Below are 15,567 nucleotides of genomic sequence, written 5' to 3' on the forward strand. Positions count from 1 at the left end.
AAAAAAAAAAAAAAAAAAAAAAAGGATGGAACTTTCAACAGTTTTCAGCAAGAATGCTGTGGAGTACACAGGACTGGTACTGAATCCAGACTGTGGGTGGGAGTGTCTGGGGGGGTCAGAGAATCCTTCCTAAAATGAGTGAGTGGTGGCTTTCCTGAGGTTTTGTTTGTTTGTTTTCTTTTGTTTGGTTGGTTTTTTTGAGATGGAGTCTCGCACTGAGGCCCAAGGTGGATTGCAGTGGCCTAATCTCCGATCACCGCAACCTTCGCCTCCCGGGTTCAAGCGATTTTCCTGCCTCAACCTCTGGGGCAGCTGGGATTATAGGTGCCTGCCACCACGCCGGCTAATTTTTTGTATTTTCATTGGAGATGGGTTTCACTATGTTGGCCAAGCTGGTCTTGAACTCCTGACCTTGTGATCTGCCCGTCTCAAAGTGCTGGGACTACAAGTGTGAGACACCGTGCCTAGCCAGCTTTGCCGAGTTCTAAAGAGTCAAAGAAATTAACCAGGGGCAGGAGGTAGGAGAGGATGAAAGTGTTCCTGGCAGAACAAGTGGTGGGTGAGCCTAGAGATTAGTGTTTCTCAAAGGGGATGCCACTGACATTAGTGCTGTGGGGTCGGAAGTATTTTTAAGGCACTCTCCCATGCATTGGAGCAGGTTTGGCATCCCTACACCCAGGCACTAAACGTTAGTAGTTACCCACCCCCAAATACACTCAGTATGACAGCCATAGTGCCCCTTCACATTTCCAAATGCATAGCTTACTACTGCATGGGAGGGGGTGATACCATTCCTTGGCCGAGAGCCACTGCTAAAAAAAATACATGGTGGAATTTTCAGAGATGTTTGAACCAGAGCAACTCCATCTTGAATAGGAGTTAGGTAAAATGAGGCTGAAACCTACTGGGCTGCATTCCCAGATGGTTATGGCATTCTAAGTCATAGGATGAGACGGGCGTTGGCACAACATCCAGGTCATAAAGACCTTGCTGATAAAACAGGTTGTACTAAAGGAGCTGACCCAAACCCACCAAAACCAAGATGGCCACGAGAGTGACCTCTGGTCCTCCTCACTGCTACACTCCACCAGCCCCACGGCAGTTTACAAATGCCATGGCAATGTCAGGAAATTACCCTATATGGTCAAAAAAGGGGAGGCATGAATGATCCACCCCTTGTTGAGCATGTCATCAGGAAATAACCATGAAAATGGGCTGCCAGCAGCCGGCAAAGGCTGCTCTGTCTATGGAGTAGCCTATTCCTTTTCTTTCTTAATAACCTTGCTTTCACTTTGCACTGTGGACTCACCCTGACTTCCTTCTTGTGCAAGATCCAAGAACCCTCTCTTGGGGTCTGGATAGGGACCTCTTTCTGGTAACAGAATGTCTTATGAATTGGAATGTGACTAGGGAGGACAGAAGGTGGAGAAGAATCAGGAAGCAGATGCTGGATTATAAATTACCTTGTATGCATCCTAAGGTGTTTACTTTCTGGGACAAATTTTCTTGAGCAGGGATAGGCAGACTGTGTATAAAGTGCATTGGATTGAGCTTGGCACGTCATACAGGATCAGTAAATACTGGATCACTAGCTCTCATGCTCCTGCCTATCCCAATTTAGTAGCATACGTCCTCTTCTTATGCATAGGTACTATCTGCATACTTCCCCAGTGCACAAATCGTAGTCAGACTGGTTGATGACAATTTAACTTGAATGTCCATTCAGTTGGAGGGAAACAGTGGGGAGAGCCAAGACAGCTCCAAAGTCAATAAGGTGTGCAGTGGCTGTAATCCCGAGAATCTTGGGCTCTTCTCTGCCCTTGAGACCCCCCCAATCTGACTTAGGGTGCAATACGGGAAACTCCGATTCAGAAACATAACCAGCAGAAACATAACCACTTTAGGCTGCAATACGGGAAACTCTGATTCAGAAACATAACCAGCAGAAACATAACCACTACCACGGAAAGAAAGTGCCAAGGAGATGATCATTGCCACTTCTGTGGGGGCCCCCCATGGTAACTCAAGCCCCAACTTATACACAGTTGGGTTATTTGCCAAGACAGATGATAGAAATGAGGCTGTATTTTCCTATAATAAACAATATTATGTGTGTTAGAATCACAGCTGAGCCCCCAAAATCCATTTAACCTATACAGTGATTAAGCCATGGTGGTGAGGGTATTTGAAACCCAGCTATCCTACGTAACGCTATTTCCATGGAAGAAATATTCCCAATTCCAGGTAAAAGATGAGAAACAGATATCACCTGCATTTGTTCTAACTTTACCCCAGGCTTCAGCCATACTTAGGTATTACTCTCAGGTCCCATGAGCCATCTCATGCCTTTGACTGTGCTGCATTCAGTGCCTGAAATACTCCTCACTCCTCCCTGCCCCCGCATAACCCTTCTATGGGCGCCCAGAGCATTCACTTCCTCTTGCTGTCAAGCATTTACCACTTTGCATTGCAATTGCCTGTGTACTAGTCCTTCTCCCACACTACTAGATTGTGACCTCCCTGAGGGCTAAGAAATATTAAATTCTTCTCTGTATCCTCAATGCCTACTCCATGCTTGGAACACACGACACCCAACAAGTGTTTATTGGAATGAATGACTGAATGAGTAAGTTAACATCCCCTGGCTAGAAGCCCAGCAACAAGACCGATCTCTCCCACTTCTCTACCTTCAGGGAACGGAGACCTGATCCAGTTATAGGTCTCAAGAATCTGGGTTGACTGGAGGAAGAGAATGAGAGAGATCAGGAGAAAGGATGTGCTGGGGAGGGGTCAGCATTTGATGAATTTGGCTTTGGGATAGGTTTAGTAGCAGAATGAGAAGAAGACAGGACTGCTGGTCACAGTAAGTCAGATACTGTCTGATGGCCTGTCTTAGAAAGAAGACTTGTAAAACTGACTGGGGGTAGCCTGCCTCTAGTTTTAGGAGTGGGTCCTAATTAAACTATAAACTTCTAAAGCAGAACATATGTCCACACAAAACCTTGTACACAAATGTTTTTATAGCAGCACTGTTCATAATGGCCAAAAAGTGGAAACAATCAGTGTCCATTGACTGACTAACAGGTGCACAAAATGTGATAAATCCATCCAATGGCAAAGGAACGAAATACTAACACATGCTACCACATGGATGAACTCGTAAAACATTCTGCCAAGTGAAAAAAGCCAGATACACAGGACCGCATATTATATGATTCTAGTTCAGAATAGGGAAACCTATAGCAACAGAAAGTAGATTAGTGATTGCTTAGGACTGTGGATATGTGATGCCAGAGGGAAGAGAGTGATAGCTAAAGGGTATGAGTTGGGTGTTTGTTTGAGGTGATGAAAATGTTCCAAAATTGGCTATGGTAATAGTTGCCCACATCTGTGACTATACTAAAAGTCATTAAATTGCATAATTTAAATGGGTGAATTGTATGGTATGTGAATTATAATTCAATGAAGATTAAAAAAAAAAAAACAGCTGGGTGCGGTCGCTTATGCCTGTAATCTCAGCACTTTGGGAGGCTGAGGCGGGTGAATCACGAGGTCAGGACCCATCTCTACCAAAAATACAAAAAATTAGCTGGGCGCCGTGGCAGGCACCTGTAATGTCAGCTACTCAGGAGGCTGAGGCAGGAGAATCACTTGAACCTGGGAGGTGGAGGTTGCAGTGAGCCGAAATCGCGCCACCCCGGGTGGCAGTGTGAGACTCTGTCTCAAAAAAAACAAAAACAAAAACAAAAAACCCCACAAAATCTCTAAAGTAGGGTGAACTGGGATTTTGAGAACTGTGAATTACCTAAAATGGCACACCAAAATTGGCATGTGTGTGCATTTCTGGGGTCTGTCAATTTTGATGCATTCTCTTTGATCCCCCTCCTCCTTCTACCACCAAAGGTAAAATCATCCCTGCTCTGCAGAGCTGAGGCCCCTTCAAGGGCTCATTGTAATGCCTGACTGCATGGAAAGCACGTGATAAATATTAATGTAATCAAATATGCAGATGCCCAGTTTTTAAAAATAAACATTATCGATCCCTTTGAAACTAGTAACTAACCAAGGAATAGAATGCAGTACTGTTCCCTGCCTTTATTGATGCAGAAAAAGTAACGGTTGTGAATTCTACTCTGATATGTAAGATTTTTTATTCTAAATTATTATTTGTAATATGGAGGCCTAATCACTATCATATAGCTACCTGCTGACCATTTTTTCGATATTAATGCCTTTTAAAACTAAGTTTAATGACTTGGCAGAAAATTAAGTTATGTTATTTGTCGTTTCTCAACTTTTAACTGAAAATTTCATGATCAGAAAAGAACAGGGCCTGGTTATCCCCGAATCAAAAAATGTACCGTTTGATTTTTCTCTGAATCGTTAGAACCGCAAAAAGCAGAGAAATGTCCTTGCATGATTTGACTTTGTGGAACCGTATTTTATAGGTAGACCTACCCTAGGTAATACCTAGAGAGGAAAAGTTGTAGGGGCTTGTGGAACTGGACTTTTTTTTTTTTGGCATTAAAAAATTATATGTTTCAAGCTACTTGAAACATCTAAGGAAATCAGTCATCTCTCTAACGAGCAAATGTGTGCTCTCACACTCACGCAAAGCATTTCTCTAAATGTGAACTTCTCATATTGAGGTGCCTACCATATGCCTAGTTTCTTCCCAGAATCTATTCTCACTGCGTTCTCCGTTTGCGTCCCAGCCCTCCCTCCGTCTGATTTGTAGCACTCCCGCTACCTGCCCCGGCTGCGATGCGCGGAGACTGCGCTGGTTGCCTCTCCACAGGTTAATCCTGCAGTCACTTTCTGGTGATGGAGCTCAGGGGCCCAGCACGAGAGCATGGAAACAGCTGACTGCTGACTCAGAGGGAAAGCAAGCCACCCACGAATCTCATTGCAGCTCGCTGCTGCATCCCCATCCCATAATCCCTTGCCTGGTTTGCTGCAGTCTTTTCAACAGACGCTCAGTGAGAAAAAGATGTCCTGTAAGATCAAGACCGATTGGTGTGAATACCGAAAGGGGTCTTCCACTTGTTAACGACCCAGAAACATTCCTGCCGACTTTCCAGCCTTCTCTTATTTCCTCCATTTTTCTCTTCCTCTGTTCTGTGCATGAACTGGCACATCACTACTTAGAGCAGAAGATATGCTGGGCTTCTGATGATGGCTGCACTGCATGGTAGGGAATTTTAACCGGTCTCTTTGCATGGTGCTTCCCAACTTGAGGTGTTAGCAGAAGCGAGCGTTGTTCTTTTGGATTGCCGCGTAGATGCAGCGACAGACTTGGGAGGATTTAATTATTTGCCTCGTTGATTAGTCTGTTTGTCTTCAGAAATGGGTAGGTCCTAAATGTTCAGACTGCTTAGCATTGTGCCAGGTGGATTGCTGATTTCTCCTGCTCTCTCTGTTCTGACTTTTTCCTCTCTTCCTCTCTCATGGCGATGCTGCATCCCCTATAGCTGTAAAATAGAGACCCATTCTTTGCTTAAACAAAGGCATCACATTAACAAGTATGGGGAGAAAGTCATGCAAGATTTTCTTATCAAGTTCTACTGTGATCTGACTAGATTTGTATTTTTACCAGTCTTTATTTTAATGTGTATCTTGGCTTATTTTAAATAGAAGAATTTTGCCCCCTGCATCTCTGTGTTGGGCGCAAACATGGAGATAAAATATTTAATTTGCAGGATTCCTTCCTTGCTGCCCCAGGGTGGAGGAGAACGTGCGATTCGACCCTCCCCCCACTCTGTCCTCTGTTAAAGAACCCTGGGGTTGAGTTCCATGGCTGGCAGTTACCATTGGAAACCCATTCATTCATAATGCATGACTCGACCCTCTGAATTCTGAATGCCATTGAGGACCAGCAAACAAACATGTAGGAGATCATTTGTTTTTTTTTTTTTCTGACAGTTTTTTTTTCTCCTGCCTTTGAAGTACAGTCAAATCTCTGGGTGGAGCTCAATGATAGCACTACACAGGAAAAAAAAAAAAAAATTCTTGGGTTGGTCCTTAGGTTTGCTTCCTGCAACAGTAAGGGATTATTTTTGTGTCGGAGCTTTTTCTACAAGTATGCCCCACCCTATCATTATTCCTTCATTTCAGGGGATAGGAGAGCAAGTAGCAAGGCTGTTTATTTTAAATTAAAAACTGAATGTTAATAAATGGATTTCTGAACCAAAAGATAAAATGGTATTTTTGTCTTAAAGAAAAGATAGTTTCAATGTAATGGCTTTCAGAATGAGGTGTTTAAAAGATTGTGTCTTTGGCTTAGATCATGTTACAGCAGCTTTATTCCCTGTGAACATTTGTTTTAAAAGAAGGTTTTAAAACTCCAGTATCTATGTAAGGAGAGCCATTTGTTCATGCAGAATTCTTCAAATGATTTCGTAAGTGTTAGGATTCAGTTCTGCCAAGTGTGAATCTGTTTTCTGGTGTCTTTCATTATTTCAGGCAGAGGCTTGAGACCCACTGTTCCTAACCCACTGTAATGTTAAATAGTGCACGCCCCTCCCAAGCAGCACACAATGAGAAGTTTCATGTGTGCTGTGGTATGAAAAAGCAGCCTTCGGATGGGGAGACATGAGTAGTAACCCTTCCTAAACCTTTAAGTGTTTTGGTCCAGTTTTCTCCTAGGAAGACACAATTGATTTGCATTGGAAAGGTTAAAACACAGCTGAATGTAAAGATGTTCTCTGATAGAAAGTGTTGTTTCAAGATAGATGAATGCAGCATATGTAACCTACACATGTTTAGTCTTAAAATCTATACACATTTTTTTGCCATAGTTAATACTATAGTCCTGCAATGACTTAATTTTTTTTTATTATAACAAAAGTTTAATGGATTTTGTTGCTTGAAATTGGATTGAAAATGGATTTTGTTAACTTGGAATAAAGTTAAAACATTCTTTGTCTTACTAAGAAATGAAAATGTTCTTAATCTGGGTATCCATAGGCATTAATTTCTTCATATTTAGGAGTTTCTTTCCTCTCTCTTTATTAGGTAGGGAAAAATCCCAAATATGTGGCAGTTTTAAAGACTCCCTTGTGCCTTTTTAAATTATTTCTATTATAAAACTAAGACTATACCCAAATATTTTATGTATTATAAAATATATTTTATATATTTTATAAGAGATATACTTTCAAATTTAAAAAAATTTGCTGCCAAATTATTTACTTTCATCATTTTTTCTTCAAAACATGTGACTTGAATTACTTCTTACTATGGCAAAATGATAATTTGCACATATCTGTGATAGCCTTTTTATTTAATCTGTGATGCCATCTGTGTCCCTTTATTACTTACATGAAGGCTTTAGTTCAGAGTAGAATTTGCTCCATTATAGGGTTGGCTATTAGGGTTTTCCGATGATTTTTATTGTGCAGGTTGTCTGAATTCAATGGATTAGATTTCCTCATAGAATTCGGAGCTTTAGATTGGATCAGAAAGTGAGAAAATAATGAGCCAAGTATTCAAATAGCATCATCACAGAAAACAGATTTCTGCTTTTAGTATGCAAATCTTTCTATTCCCTTCTACTTTACCTCTTTCATCTTCACATTCTCAACAGCCTCCATTTTTCCATTAAGTGCTTTTTATTATTGTTTTTAAATGCTTATTAATTTAAGTACTTATTCTAATCAACAACAGAATTAAATAATATGCTTCCTATATATCAGGAGCAAAAAGGAGTTTCCTTTTATATAGAGCTGTGTCTCTTAGTTCTGTTGTGAAATAATTTTCTCTTCTCCCTTCTTGCTAGTTTCTTCCAACCTCCAGAATTTAGCCAGTGCTTAGCCTGCTTGCTGACCTCTGCCTTTTTTGTAGTCCCAGAATACTTGGCCTCTTTGTGTAGCCTCCAAGCAAAGCAAGGGAGGAGACCTGGCAAAGTGATGGATGCAGGGAGTGGAGACCCCGAGCATCTTGACTGTCCCAGAGTGCTGTGAGATAGATGAATGTCTATTAGCCTAACCACTTAACATTCCACCACACAGATCCAGCCTGATCTTAACAATTGGCTGCCAAAGGTGAGGCAATGAACTTCTTTATATACTAAAGAAAGAGGTAGAGGAAGTAAGCCTCCATATCATAAAGACAAGTTGGGTGCTCATTTTAACAACCACCTTTCATTTAGTAAAAACCAATTCATCTGAGAAAGCTGTCATACATCTGACTCTGAAAATAAGGAGAATCAGAACCTTGGAGAGCTTGGACACACCCTGCCTGAAGACAAAAGTTAAAGTGGATGGCTTCTGAATGCCTTCCCTCCAAACACATGCACACACCCACACACATACACACACATACACACACACACATCATCATCATCATCATCATCATCATCATCATCTGGAAAGATAATGCATCTAGCCTTCTAATTTACAAAATGGCCCATCTGGGATAGAGGCTTGATTTAACTGGAAATGGGTCACCCTGTTTTAATTTCACTGAAGATTGTCCTCTTTTCTTCTAATTGAGACCTCAGTAACAATGCAATTCAATTGCAGGCAAATGATAATAGGCTCATAATTTTAAAAATTAAAAATACCTTTTTCATCATGTTTTAATTTATGCCACATGTTCTGGCAAGTACAGGGTAGCATATTGTGATTTATAGATAATCCGAATGGTTCAGGATTTCCTTTCTATAAATGTACCAGAAGATTTGTAATTGCTTGGAAAGCTGATGTTTGCATATCCTCACGATAACAATAAAAAATGGGCGGGGCCTGGCGCGGTGGCTCAGTTTTGTAATCCCAGCACTGCGAGAGGCCAAGGCCGGTGGATTGCTTGAGCCCAGGAGTTCAAGACCAGCTTGGCCAACATACTAAAAATACAAAAATTAGCTGGGTGTGGCGAGGCACAACTGTAATCCATCTACACTAGATGCTGAGGGAGGAGAATCACTTGAACCTGGGAGGTGGAGGTTGTGGTAAGCTGATATCACACCACTGTACTCCAACCTGTAAGACAGGAGACTCTGTCTTGTGGGGGGAGTAGAGGGGGAAGGCACCTTAATAAATAAATACAACTAAAATGGCACCAAAGAGAAGCAATGATCCAGGAATACCATAAAATTAGACTGTAGGAATAGAATTGAGTACCTTTAAGATGATGTATACAGCTAGTGCTCGACTTACGACCACGATTGGTTCCAGCAGACCTGTTGTAACACGATTTGGTCATTAAGTTGAGTAGGCTATATGTACAGTACTGTGAAATGATGTTATAAAAATCTTTAAGTCATATTTTATCATAATTTTCTTTCATTATTGTTATATATCATAATTTTCTTTGTTCATTTTATGTCATTTGTATCATCTCTACACCATTTTGTTTCTTATTTTACATTCGTCAGGTTTAAGTAAAACACTGCATTACCAGTACAACTGGTTTAATATTTGCAAAACATACAGAATTACAAAATACAGGTGCATACAAAAATACAAAATACAGGTGTAAAAAATACCATAGGAAACATTTTCCCAATTGCAAAACATATCAAAATACATAATCATGTACAAAACATATTATTGGCCGCTGGTGCTTGGCTGCGGATCGTTGATGTCGTCATCTGAGGCAGCAGTTAGGGTTACCGGAGTTGGTTTTTTCATAAACATGGTGAGCTTTATCTGAATTGTATGTTTCTTTTTTTCTTCATAAATTTCACTATACGGAGGAAACACATCGTGCGCCATCCGTTCAATCCTTGCGAATCGTTCGATGTTTGGGTCCCTTGCTTCGAAATGTATAAGAAGTTTATTGGGAGCGGTTTGATGAAAAATATCCAAGACACAAAACACAAATTGCTGTACCAAGTCTGGGATAACAGTTGAAATGGTGCACGCGGAGATGGTAGTGCTGCCGGAAGTTGGTCCACACTGTCATATGCCCAGCTGGGAAGCGTTTGCAATACCAGACGCGGAGCAGTCCTGGCTAGCGATTGTGGTCGTAAAGTCGAATGGTCATAAGTTGCATAGGTCGTAAGTCGATCAATACCTGTAATCAAATATGCAACCTCTTACCCACAAATCACATGCTAAAATTTTATTTCCAGTAGAATCTTGGCCTCTGTTTCCCCACCACATTCCCTAGAGCAGACAGACAAGATTTTGCCAGCTCCTTCCCCTTCTCAAAAACAGCGATTTAACTTTGGCTTTTCTCTGCCATCCTTTCTTCCTGCTCTTCCTTACCGTACTGTCAGCAGTAAACAGTTTGGATAGTTTTCTAGTCTAAAGGCTATAATTTGGGATGGGAAATGTGGCCTAAATCTTAGAATTGTGGACATAGGCATTTTTTTCTTATTTCAGCTTCTCCTATCAAGTTCTTTTGCATTTGGTGGTTAATTTACACCAAATTATAGGAGATCTGAGACAGTGAGCCAGGAAAAACACCAGAGATGATGTGAGGGAAGAAATGCTGGGGCTGAATTTTTTTATGTCCAAGGATTTGGTTATGTGATTATTGAATTGCTTTTTTCCACAACAAGCTCTGTTTAGTTGGCAAGCCCCCATTAATAAGAAATGTGTGTGCCAACCTTCTTAGACTTTTTATTTCCATGCATATGTGTCTGTAATTACCCAATGGTTCTTCTTGCCCAGTGCACAGATAGCCAATTTACCAAGAAAACTGTATTGCAATAGAGAAAGAGTTTAATAAATGCAGAGCCAGCTAAGCAGAAGACTGGACTTTATTACTCAAATCAGCCTCCCCCAAATTCCAAGTCTAGGGTTTTTCAAGGGTAGTTTGGTGCGCAGGGGGCTAGGGAATGGGGAGTGTTGATTGCTTGGGTCAGGGAGGAATTTATAGGAGGTTGAAGCTGTCTGTTAGCTGTCTTCATTTTCTGGATGGAGTTACAAAACTCGTGGAACCAGCTTACTGCCCTGGGTGGTGCCAGCTGGTATTAGAATACATGTTCTGAAAAATACCTTGAACACTAATCTTAGGTTTTACAATAATGATGTTTTTTAATTTTTTATTTTATTTATTTATTTAATAAAATCCAGACCCTGAACAATGCAATAGTGATGTTATCTATAGGAGCAGTTGGGGAGGCCAGGAATCTTGCGACCTGTGGCTATGTGGCTCCTGTCTGAACTGTAATTCTAACCTTGTGGCTAATTTGTTAGTTTTATAAAGTTGGTTTTGATCCTGAGCAAGGAGTAGCTTGTTTCAGGAAGGGACTGTTATCATTCCTGTTTTAAAGTTAAACTGTAAACTAAATCCCTCCCAAAGTTAGTTTGGCCTATATCCAGAAATAAACAAGGACAGCATGAAGGTTAGAAGCAAGATGCAGTCAGCTATGTCAGATTTCTTTCACTGTCATAATTTTTCTATGCCAGGTTTTTCTCACTGTCACAATTTTTGTGAAGGCACTTTCATGTACTCAGTAGTTCTGTTTCTTTTCTGTATTTGTGAGCATGTTAAAATATGTCATTAATGTTTACCCTCTAGATGATGGCTTATGTAGCTGAACACTAGACTATCACATAGGAGGCTGGGCATGATGGTTCACAACTATAATCCCAGCACTTTGGAAGCCTGAAGCAAGAGGATCACTTGAGCCCAGAAGTCCGAGACCAGTTGGGCAACATAATGGGACCCCATCTCTACAAAAATACAAAAATTAGCTGGGCATGGTGGTGCCCACTTGTGGTCCCAGCTACTTGGGAGGCTGAGGTGGGACTCTCACTTGAGCATTGAGGTGGAGGTTGCAGTGAACGGTGATCATGTCACTGCACTGCAGCCTGAATAACAGAGACAGACCCTGTCAAAAAAAAAAAAAAAAAAAAAAAAAGACTATCACATGGGGAAGCAGATAATGTCCGAGGTCAAGTGCAAACATTCAGATGACTGGTAGCAACCATGCTATTTATCGTGGAATTCAATAAGTACTGCTCTTTGCTGCTGCTGTGATTAAGTCCCTTTCCATGTTATATTTTGGTAGTTTGATTCATTAAAAAAATAATGTCTACCAGGCATAGTTCTAGGTGCTGGAACTACTGCAGTGAATAATCAGACACAAATCCCTGCCCTTGTGGGCTTTACATTCTAGGGGGAGGGCAGAGACTGTATCCCAAATATATAAATTACATAGTATGTCAGAAGGCTTAGTTCCAGCTGCTATAACAAAAATATCATAGATTGGGTGACTTAAACAAAAAGAAGGTATTGTCTCACAGTTCTAGAGGTTAGGAAATCTGAGGTCAGGGGGCCAGCATGGTGGGTTCTACTGAGGCCCTCTTCTGGCTTTATAGGCAGCAGACGGCCCACATGCCAGAGATTGGTGAGAGCAGGGAAGCAGTGTCTCTCTTATCTCTTCTTACAGCAGCACTAATCCCATCATGAGGGCCCTACCCTCATGACCTAATCATCTCCCAAAGGCCTCACCTCCTAATCCCATCACACTAGGAGTTAGGGCTTCAATATATTAATTTGGGAGGGACACAGACATGGAGTCTATAACAGAGGGTAACCAGTGCTGTGGAGAAAAACCTAGCAAGGACTGGGGATAGCAGTGCTAGGTAACTGGAGGCAAGATACAGTTTTTTTGTTTTTTTTTTTTCTTTTTTTTTGGTCTAGCAAGATACAGTTTTAAACAGAATGGTCAGATTGAGCAGGTGACACTGAGCTGGACAAAGGGGAGTGAGCTTCTTTGTAAGGGGTCTTGTCTTGCTCTTTGTTTTCCATGGACAGGGAACCTCAGCTAGTTTCCCATATGAAAGCTCTTATTGGCTAAGGTCAATATCAAATGAATGTTGACCATTTGTATTATTTTAAAGTGGCTCTTTCTGCCTTCTCTACCATTTCCTTTCTATTGCATTTTTGTCATTGTGTCTGATGTTAGTTCCTACATCCAAAAGCATTCGGGCTTCTTTACAGGCAAAGTCCACCCCAGGCATGTTTTCACACGGATCCCTTCAGAAGTTAGTTTTGCAACTCTCCAGCATATAGAAGAGCAGTTCTGTATTCTGATCTCTTTCATTATAGTCTACTGACTTCCACTGGTTATGTGGGTAAGAAGGGTCTCTGACAATTTAGAAACCAAGATGGGAAAAGGAGACCGGAGAAGCATCTAGGTAAAATATTTGCTGCTTTTCTAATCAAGGAGACCAGAAGCTGTGGTAGTGCCCCAACAATTTGATTGAAAGCTGTTGTATATTGAGTGTATTCCTCATGGCATATTTGGACCGATTCAGACTTCCCATGGTGCTTATCAGCTCATTCTGTGCCTCAGTTCTTCTGAGCACATTGTCCCTTTAGGAGTAGTCAAATTTTCTTCCTAGTGTGGGTATCCAGTTATATTCAGGGAAGGATCATTATCCTGCAAATCTGGGGATCTTTGAGGATTGGACACCTTTTGTGTTGATTCTGGGAGTTCTAAAAATCCAGATGCCTTCAACAGGTCACTTATGACAGATCTGTGATACTGTTATGATTTTAAATTATTGTTAATGAGCAAACTTAATTAACTCACCATGTAAATTAACAATACTACAATACAAACACTTGCTCTCACCCACGGTGATAATTATCATAAAATTAGAATGAAATATTTTTATTTTTGGTTTTAGAGCCTAAAATATTGGCTCAAGAAATTTTATTTAGTCAGTGTATATCATTTGATTAAAACAAATGTTTTTTTCTTGCCAAAAATCCAAAATTCTAAGATTAAAAAAAAAGGAGTCAAATTCAATGTGACGTTTTGTCTCTGCTTTTTTCAATACTCAGCATGGCTCTGATTATTTTAAAGGGTACTATGAAAAATTTCAGAAGCTATTCAAAATAGAATTATTTTTAACTGATTACAATGGAAAAGTTTAACATCTTTTTAAATAAAATACGGAACACTTCACAAATTTGCATGCCATTCTTGCTCAGGGGCAATATTTTCTGTATCAGGTCAAATTTTAGTGCTGCCAAAGTGAGCACTCTTACCATTTTTACAAGTCACACACACACACACACACACACACACACACACACGAGTGAAATGTTAAACTGACATCATCGATTTATCAGATAAGGCAGAAAACTTGAAATCTGACCTTTCTGATTCACTGATTTTGTTGAATGACCTTGGACCAGTCATTTAAACCCTCAGCTTTGGTTTTGATTAAGACTGACAAGTCCATTCCTTCCCTAGTCTGATGTCACAGCGATGTGGTTAAGAAAACACACAGGCTGCCAATATTTTGAGCCCCTGAGAGATGAGCTACTTTAGAGAGATACTCTTTGGAAAGTCTAGCAGATAATGCTGGCTGATTGGATGTCATACCTATACCATTTAACTACATAGTGAGTTCTTTCTGAATGTGACTGACACTCTTGTGTAGCAGGTGCTTCACAAGGTTGTGTATGTTATTTTATTTTATTACTTTGTTTTGAGCCAGAGTCTCACTCTGTCCCCCAGAATGGAGTGCAGGGGCATGCTCACAGCTCATTGCAGCCTTGACCTCCTGAGCTCAAGCAATCCTCCCACCTCAGCCTCCTGAGCAGCTGGGACTATGTATATGTGCCACCATGCCTGGCTAATTTTGTATTTTTTGTAGATATGGTGATTCGCCATGTTGCTGAGGCTATGAACTCTTGGGCTCATGCGATCTGTTCACCTGTACCTTCCAAAGTGCTAGGATTACAGGCATGAGGCACCTCACCCAGCCCGTTTTAAAAATTATACCTTTAATGAACTTCTCTAGAAAGTAGAGTTGATGTACAGTGTGTCATGTTTGTGACTATGCTTATATGTATAAACAGCAGAATTTTCTGCTTTTTTTTTTTTTCGTTTTTGGCTAGTCAAGTGAAGCAGTGGGAGTGGGGAGGAAGCAACAGAATCTGTAACTGGTTGTGATCGATTACCTGTAAACACCACTGCACTTGGACCAGCCAGCAGCTGAATTTTCCAAGTAAAAGTTGATACGCTTTTTAAATTTTGGTGACTTGGTAGGAAGAACTATTATTTATATTTGGATAAGAGTGTTTTCTTTAGAAAGTATAGAAGTGTTGCTTCTGTAAATATGGAGTATTTCCCAGCTTTGAAAACAGGCACCAGGCCAAGTTAAAGTGTCATATGTAAACCAAGCTTCTGTAGTGCAGCTTTTTTAAAACACAAGGTCAAGGGCAGTGTTGTGGTTTAAGTAGTGAAAAGGCCATGTGTTTTAGAGATGTGCATTCTGGTAAATTTCTTGACTGAGACTCTGTTTTCTTTCTTTCCATCTATGGAGTAAGAATAATAGTATGACCTCCTGCCTAAGATCATATTACGTATTAAACCTCTCTCTTTTTTCTTTCCTTCCTTCCTCTCTCTTTCTTTCTTTTTTCTTTTCTTCCTTTTTCTTTTCCTTTCCTTTCTTCCCTTTCTTTTGTAACCACCCAACGGGTTCACCTTGCCTGCTGCCTAAACAGAGCCAATTATCAAGACCGGATTGCAATGGAGAGAGTAACTTCACACAGAGCCAGCTGTGCAGGAGACCAGAGTTTTATTATTACTCAAATCAGTCTCTCTGACCATTTGGGATTGGAGTGTGTGTGTGTGTGTGTGTGTGTGTGTGT

At 40.7% G+C, this 15,567-nt stretch overlaps 1 protein-coding gene across 8 annotated transcripts in view; it reads left to right on the forward strand.

Moving 5' to 3' along the window:
* The window catches only part of TRIM2 (tripartite motif containing 2), a 141,323-nt gene that overhangs the window by 59,419 nt on the left and 66,337 nt on the right, over positions 1–15,567 (forward strand). For 2 of the 8 annotated variants that reach the window (XM_017498775.2, XM_017498776.2), the window contains exon 1: positions 4,823–5,191. The exons of the other annotated variants lie outside the window; for them this stretch is intronic. In XM_017498775.2, coding sequence (XP_017354264.1) covers positions 5,189–5,191 — 3 coding nt within the window. In that variant the 5' untranslated portion in view covers positions 4,823–5,188. Of the gene's footprint in view, positions 1–4,822; positions 5,192–15,567 lie in introns of those variants that run through there. 8 annotated transcript variants of the gene reach the window in all.

The sequence above is a fragment of the Cebus imitator genome, unplaced genomic scaffold (genome assembly GCF_001604975.1).
Source record: "Cebus imitator isolate Cc_AM_T3 unplaced genomic scaffold, Cebus_imitator-1.0 Scaffold251, whole genome shotgun sequence".
Classification (NCBI taxonomy): domain Eukaryota; kingdom Metazoa; phylum Chordata; class Mammalia; order Primates; family Cebidae; genus Cebus; species Cebus imitator.